At 44.7% G+C, this 8051-nt stretch overlaps 1 protein-coding gene across 1 annotated transcript; it reads right to left on the bottom strand.

The window, feature by feature from the left end:
- Positions 1 to 1032: 1032 nt before the first annotated feature.
- LOC127327913 (uncharacterized) lies at positions 1033 to 7617 on the bottom strand. The gene is made up of 3 exons (XM_051354729.2): positions 7451 to 7617; positions 1464 to 1627; positions 1033 to 1358 (listed from the first exon to the last, which is right to left on the bottom strand). The coding sequence occupies exons 1-3, from the start codon at positions 7574 to 7576 to the stop codon at positions 1154 to 1156; spliced, it is 495 nt and encodes a 164-aa protein (XP_051210689.1). The 5' UTR covers positions 7577 to 7617; the 3' UTR covers positions 1033 to 1153.
- Between the last annotated feature and the right edge of the window lie 434 nt (positions 7618 to 8051).

Here is an 8051-nt window from a genome sequence, read left to right as displayed (position 1 = left end):
TTGGTCCCGGTTTGAAAACCGGGACTGAAGGCCCAAACAAACCGGGCCTATTGCCCCGTTTTCCACTAGTGCCCATTCGGCATCACAAACTCGCCATGCGCCACAAACTCGTCCAGCACGGACTCACCACTGATAGAACAAAATATATGATAAATTACGCCAGTTTCGAGAGGGATTATTCGAGAGATCTAAACAAATATATTATCTTTTGTATTACTTTATGTATTTTCAAGAAAGATAACATACATGAAGGATCTGTTTGTTTTTCCTTTTGTGCTGAATGAATTTTCCATTTTTGGGTTCCTCCAACCAGACAAGGATAATCATTATCAAAAAATACAAATCCGCACCACTAGGTTGACATGACACACCATGACACAATAACATATCCATGTTTGAATTAGGACAACACTCATACATAAATTATCCAAATACGAGAGAAACATGTATTGCGTGATGAATAATTTATCACCAGATAATAACATTGGCTCAGCCTCTTTCGGTCCTTTTGAGGACTTAGGATTAGACAATTCAGAATAATTTGCAATTGCCATGATCCTCGTGGATATATTCACAATCGAAGATCAAAACACAATGATGGACACTAACCATATTTACTTCTAGGATCTAACAATTTACCACCGGGGCAACAATTTAGATAATAATATAAATTTAATTTCATACACCTAATAGCAAGCACTCTAGAAATCTCTATAGCATTTCACCTCTACTATCCATGATATTTGAAGATGCTACAAATAAACAATAGCTAATGCATATATTTTAATTTATCTAAATGGCACAGATTAATACTCTAGCCGAGAGGTTTAATAAGTCAATTGAGAGGCAGTGTAATATTTTTGCAAATTAATTTTCTAAAATGAACATTACAATTATATAAAATGTATTATATGTTAAAATTTAATTGCATTTCTGTGTGATTAATAGTGCAAAAAAATAAATAATTGTATGACTTAAATTCATTTGTCAATAGAGTATTTTAGCAAGAAGTAAAATAAATTAGTATAAATTTGTCATCCAACTCAGTTCGATCCCACCCATTCGGGAACATCAACTCATACCAAGAGGGAAACATCACATCAGTGTACTATTCATCTAATCAACATCTCAGATTCTACTTCTTGCATCAAACCTAGTCCGACACCAGGCGACCCCATTCTCCTGCTTCATGCTCTTCCTTCAGCACACGGAGCTCCTCCTCCAGGCCCCGGAGCTCCTCCCTCGCTTCACGCAACTTCTGGTACTTCTTCGACCAGTGGGCACCCATGCAACCTAGCGAGAAGAAGCCAGCTATCTCCAGCACGCTGTTCACCCTCCTCGAAAACCGGAGATGGCGCCTGCAGGTTAGTGGGTCAGGCTAGACTACATCATCAGCTACAAGCAAGAATGAAAAGGAAGAAGCATAAGAAGAAGAAATAGACAAGTTGCGCGTGTCATCGTACCACTCCCAGTCCCACGGCCTTGGGTTGACTTGCACGGAGAGGTGCTGGAGTAGGCGCATGTTCTGGAAGCTGCGAGTCCCAAAACTCTGCTCTGCCTTGGCGATCACGTCGTAGAGCTCCTCCTTCTTCTGTTGGATCTCGCGCCCAACCGCCTCACGAGCAAGCTGGAGATACAACAGTGACCATTATATTAATTGATAGTGTGTACATGTTTGAAACAATAACCAAGGATGGCCGGCCAACATATTACACATCATGCATAGGTTATAAGAAAGTAGACAGACCTACAGTTTATACACAGCAAGCAATCAGCGAAAGTAGACAGATCTACAGTTTTAGCCATTACGCCACGTGATCTACCATCCTTTCCATTGATACTTTCAAGGACCGGACTAGGCGGCGGCACCGAACAATAGTCGATTCTGTGCGGCGGGTACCGAATCAGTAATTACAACCGAAAGTGCGCAGGCTGGGCTGTTCCAGGAAAAGCTGGGCCTAAAGAGAAATATTAGCAGCAGGCCGGCAGTGAATACTACCGAGTGCATGCACGGAATCGAACCAAAAATCAATACATAAGCTGGCACCACATGCAAGAAATCCAACAAAAAATCCAGCGCAACCTATATCAGTGCATGCGTCTCATAAAATACACGAGGTGCCATTTTCAACAAGTACATGTTGGCTTTTAAGCTATGTATTAGGCTGCAGATGATTTACATCTTGTTTGATTCTGAAAACAACTTCCCGGTTTATTTGTAAATGGATATACTTAAAACAACCACAAGTTTTCGAAATAGATATCATGTTAAATCCTTGTCAATTTTTATGATACGGTTGTTTGTTCAAAAGAACTAGCACATTCTTTCATGAAGTCATTAGATTATTTTGACACTGCTATCAGGTTTGTTGAAAGCAACTATCAAATTCTCGAATAAAACTATCGGTTTGGATTCTTAAAAGTAGCTACCACATTCTATCAAGCAGCTAACAGGTTATTTTGATACAACTGCCAGATTTTCCGAAAGCAATTATCAGGTTCTCTGATATAAGTGTCGGCTATGTTTCTTGAAAGTAGCTACTACATTCTTTATTGTAATTATCAGATTGTTTTGATACAATTAACAGATTTATCGTAAGCAACTACCGGGTTCTGTTAGAAGAGTCAATTTGGTTCAGAAAAATTAGCTACCATATTTTTTCATACAACTACCAAATAATTTATAACATTGTTTTAACACAATTGCCATGTTCTCCAAAATTTTCATTATATATATATCCACGCGATAATATTAGATGAGACTAATGAAAAGTCTTGTCTAGATCGTACGAATGACCAACGGATAAGAGGATGCGAGTGTTGCCCAAAAAGCTTGCCAACCATGGCAGCCTTGCAGGTCCTACAAACAAAAGATGTTTGTCGCGGGAATCTCATCGCGCCGCACGGAAGCAGACGTTGTGCAGCGCCTACCGGTAGATTTTCCCTACTTTGAAACCACTAGGTGTTGCAACGCATGAAACGGCCACACATGAAACCAGCACACAGAAGGTGACCATGAGTAAAAACCAGGCTTCTCAAACACTTTGCTTTTATTGTGGAACGCAAGGAGTATAAGGCAAATATTTCGCAAGGTATGGCATTGACTCTTGTTGATAGTGATTGTTGCGGTCCCTAGCAGAAGAAAGGAAGCTAATGGAGTTGATCCACTGACTTGATTTGAAGCTAACAAACATCTTATAAGACATATATGTAACTACTATAGGCAGAAGTAAGAAAATGCAGAGAAGATAAAACAATAGAAGTAGTAACTGCGGGAAATTTTCTCACAATTTTCCATTGATACTTTCAAACCACTGGGTGTTGCAACGCATGAAACCGCCACATATGAAACCACCACACAGAAGGTGACCATGAGTAAAAACTGGGGCTTCTCAAACACTCCGCTTTTGTTGCGGAAACGCAAGAAGTATATGGCAAATATTTCGCAAGGTATGGCATTGACTCTTGTTGACAGTGATTGTGGCGGTTCCTAGCAGAACAAAGGAAGCTAATGGAGTTGATCCACTGAATTCATTTGAAGCTAACAAACATCTCATAAGACATACATGTAACTACTATAGGCAGAAGTGAGAAAGTCTTATGTACAGAAAATACATGAAACTGGTGCCACCGACATGTTTAAGATAAACAAATTGATGATTTTTTTTGTTGTCGTGTGTGTAGGCTACTGATATGTTGTTTGCTTGGATATGCGTAGTGAATGAATGTACTGAAAACATTCTACGCTTTGGCCGAACTATTCAAGAGCCACAAGAAAAGATTGCGCCGCCTTATCAAGTTAAAGAAGACTCCGGACAGTGAGAAGGTAAAAAATCACTGGGACGAATTCGTGAAGTACAGCACGGAGTCAGAAGAATTTAAGAGAAGGTCGGAAATAAATAAGGCAAATGCTGCGTTGAAGCTATATCACAAAATTCTGGGTCCAGGTGGATACAGGGCTAACCGTCCTAAGTGGCAGGCAGCTGAGGCGGAACTGACCAGTAAATGGATCAGATTAGGGACACACGGTTGGATCGAACGGTGCAAGGAGTGGTTCTACGGGATTGGGGGAACGTTGGATCCAGAAACAGGGAAGTGCATCTATAAGAAAGCTCATCTGAAGGTTCCCATTGATGCCCTGGAAAAAGCACATAGGGACGTGGAGGCGGGGTTGTTCCAGCCCGAAAGAGAGAACGATGAGCTGACACGCGCCCTTGGGAACAAAGAACACGGCGGACGAACACGAGGCACAGCAGGCTCCGTTCCGTGGAAGTATGGCTTTCCCGCGGAAAGGAAGAGATTTCCTGATAAAAGCCATGAGAGGAGGAAGGCAAGGGAAACAGACACTTTGGCTAACTTAGAGGAGGGTATGAGCACCATGCAAGCCCAATTAACCATGGTAACCCAAGTACTTACATCTCAGATGGCTCGGGGGCAGGCTGTAGATCCTGCACTGCTCAATGCCCTCGCCCCGCTGCAATCTCAACCACACCGGAAAAGCAGCGTGGCTTCCTCTCAGCAGGTGGATAATGATGATGATGACCAGGTGGTCGAGCCTCCTCGCTACCCCCCCGTGGATGATCTCACTGAGAGCCGTCCTTGTGAGCTGCATGTTAAAGTTTTCAACCTATCCTTCAAGGCAGCGGTCGGCATCCTCTTACCTACAAGGTCTTACCATTGCCGTCCGGTCCAAGACGACTTTACTGTTGTGATGGTGGATGAAGTGTTGAGAGAGTATGAGGGGTTGGTGCTTGAGCACCCTGCAGGTGAAGATGGGGAAATCAAAGAACTGGGAGAAGCCCGTAGAACCACCGTGCAATGGCGGAAGGAGAACATTGTGTTTCCAGTGTGAGAAGCCAACAAGCAAAGCCACCTCCGCCTCCTCCGCCACCTATGCGATCCTCCGTGTGATGATTCTCCTCTCGCGCGATGATGATTCCCCTATCCATGACCAGTCTCCTCCTCCGCGTGAAAATACTCCGCCGCCTCCTCCTCCTCGTCAGAGACTCCGCCGCTTCCACCTAAGCAAAAGAGGAAGCGGTCCGCGGCACCTCCTACAGCTCCGAAGAGATCATCAACTCCAATGAGGGCACAGACTCGCAGTTGTTACCACATGAGCAGACTGAAGAGCAAAAGGCGTTTCTTGCGCCGAAGAAGATGTTTATTCCACCGCAGACAGTGAAGCACTTTGCCGAGACGAGAATGAAGAGACCTGAGCTGAGAGCTGATTATGACCGCTCTCTTGGACAGTCCTCTAGAGCGAGCAAAGAAGCAAAAAGTCGCCCAGCTTGGACAGCGAGACATTCAGGCCGCACCCCACTTCATCGTGGAGCCATATCATGATCCAGAGACGGCATCGATGATCGAACGGGCGGCTAGAGCTCGGGAGCATCGCTTGAGTACGAAGATTACTATCCAACGGCTCAAGTGGTAAACAAGTATAGATACGGATCTGATCTCGTCAAACCTGGCGAGCTCGCGCGTCTAGGGACTCAGATGCGAAGGTTGCATGACTGGTACCTGAAAGCCTGTCGAAGATGTGAAAGCTACATCACGGTGTATCTTAGAGATGAGCATTACTTCCGGGGGGAAGACGAGATAAACCTTGAGTTAGAAGAACTGCTTTCAGTTATTCAATCAAGACGCCCTCGACAAAGCTGTCATCAGTTGCTACCGTCGTAAGTGATTTATTTGTGTAATTAAGTTTGTAGCTCATTCATTTGCACTAACAATTATCCTCATTATATTCTTTGTGTACGCTATACATTTAATTATGCAAAATGAAGAAGCTGGAATACAAAAGAGGCAAGCTCCTACCGCTGGGGTTCATAGACCCAAACACAGTTCATGAAGTTACGGTTCGAGACTTCGCCAAGGACACAGAGGACAACATCGTAATGTTTTTAGAGAAGCAAGTAGACAAAGAGGATATATTCTTTCCCTACAACTTCAAGTGAGTGTTATATATAACATACATTATGCTTGTGCACCTTCCACTTTATTCTCGTAATCATTGAGCTATGCTTGTGCAGTTTCCACTTTATTCTCCTAATCATTGATCTTCACCTTGGAGTCGTAAACGTCATGGACTCGAAACGTAAAGAATATGCGGAATGGGCGGACATGGCTGCCATCCTCCAGAGGTAGTTTCAATCAATTTCGTATTGGCATCTTCATCTGCTCTAATTCGAAGATATCATCAACTAATCAATTACTCATTTACTCATTATTTTTTGCCGGGCAGGGCTTGGAAACGGTTCATCAATACTGTTCCGGGTGAATGGAAACCGGAGCTTACATTTAGAGATTACCCTATAAGTAGTACTATATATATAGCTATGTCCGTGAAACTTTATATATGATATTTACTTTCAATACGATGCTTGATTATTAGTTTGATCGAACTATTTTTTCGTAAAGTGTATGAGGCAGGAACAAGGGAATAACTTATGTGGATACTACGTCTGCACCTTCATGCGTGACATGTCCTGTCCCAAGGGTGGGGATGCCCAAATACACCACACTCGTGTACGATAACAAATTTTCACAATTAATCTTAATTAGTACCATCTATTGTACTGAGTTCCATTCATATATTGATCTCCTTTTTTAAATATAGATGACACGCCTGCGGGACACTCTCATAACAGCGGATCAAATAAAAGCAATTCAAGAGGAAATCGCGGGATTCTTTATTACCGAGGTCCTTACCCCAGGTGGAGAGCACTATCGGAAGATCGTGACGGCGGAGGATATTCGTTCAGGAAATGTTGTATTGTAAATATGCATGCATTACGTGTACTGTGTTGACTATGTCGTGTACTGTTGACGATGTCTATATATATTCATGACGATTTTTTGTGGTTTCTTGAATGATATATATGCATTGCTGAAACTCTGCCGCGGCAGAGAAACGCCCTGTTTCTCTGCCGCGGCAGAGAAACGCTGGTACAGCCTAAATCTGTGCCGCGGCAGAGAAATAGCAATTCTCTACCGCGGCAGAGAAACCTAGGCCCGGTTCGTACCACGAACCGGGACCAAAGCCCTTCCACCGCGAGCTCCCTGGCCGCACCACGTGTCGAGGCCTTTAGGCCCGGTTGATCTTTGAACCGGGACTAAAGGGTACCCCCTTTAGTCCTGCCTAGTTGGTCCCGGTTCGGGAACCGGGTCTAAAGGCCCAAATGGACCGGGCCTATTGCCCCGTTTTCCACTAGTGAAACGACAGAAGACTTAATGAATAATCTATGTTTCTTTATTCAGTCTAAAGCGTCCTGCCTGTGCATCAAGTGGATAACTTGTACCAGAATCTTAGCCAATCTAGTATTGTACTAGGTAATTAACATCTCACGTTTGGCCGGCCACCGCTACGTAAAATCAACACGAAAAGGCGGCTGATGGTGTCGCGAGAAGTGATCCAGCGGAGGAGAAAGGGGGAGGAAGGGGGTTTTACCTTCTCCTCCTCGCCGACGCTGGAGGCCCGGCTGCCGGAGGAGCGGGGCCTCGTCTGGCCGAACCTCGCCGCCGCCGACCGCGCTGTGGCGCTGGACGTCGCCTTCCTCACCGCCGCCATCGCCATCGCCGCCGGAACCCTAGCTCCCGCTCCCGCTCCCGTCCTCTGTTCTCTCCCGTCCCTAAACTTTCGCCTTTCTATTCTGTGCGATACGTGAGTGAGGCTCGGTACTGATTTGGGCTGTGGGCTGTGGGCCGGTACCCAGAGGAGACATGGCCCAGGTCATTACGGCGCCTGAAGGACACCCACTAATGGGCCGGTCCATTAACCTGTCCATAGTTTGCTTCTCTTCGGCTTCGTTGTTTCGTGTGCTATCAGGTACTCTCATTGTATCGATGTGAATGTTTCGTCTGAAGGTGTAGCGCCCTGGAGGATTTCTTTCGTTTATGGGGAGCCATGCAGAGACAAACGTCATGAGTTTTGGAGTTTGTTGCGGCGACTGAGGACTCAAAGGGATGGCCCATGGCTTGTGTGTGGCGATTTCAACGAAGCACTCACTCAGGATGAGCACTCAGGGCCAGTTCCTCGTTCAGATGCACAG

This window comes from Lolium perenne, chromosome 1 (assembly GCF_019359855.2).
Source record: "Lolium perenne isolate Kyuss_39 chromosome 1, Kyuss_2.0, whole genome shotgun sequence".
Classification (NCBI taxonomy): Eukaryota; Viridiplantae; Streptophyta; class Magnoliopsida; order Poales; family Poaceae; genus Lolium; species Lolium perenne.
This window is presented reverse-complemented; position numbering and strand designations above follow the sequence as displayed.

What these genes read in the sequence shown, in the direction of transcription:
- LOC127327913 (XM_051354729.2), bottom strand. Translation starts at nt 7,576, where the DNA reads ATGGCGATGGCGGCGGTGAGGAAGGCGACGTCCAGCGCCACAGCGCGG. An exon ending in GCGTCGGCGAGGAGGAGAAG is followed by an intron (nt 1,628 to 7,450) that starts GTAAAACCCCCT and finishes TTGTATCTCCAG; the next exon opens with CTTGCTCGTGAGGCGGTTGG. An exon ending in AGGCCGTGGGACTGGGAGTG is followed by an intron (nt 1,359 to 1,463) that starts GTACGATGACAC and finishes ACTAACCTGCAG; the next exon opens with GCGCCATCTCCGGTTTTCGA.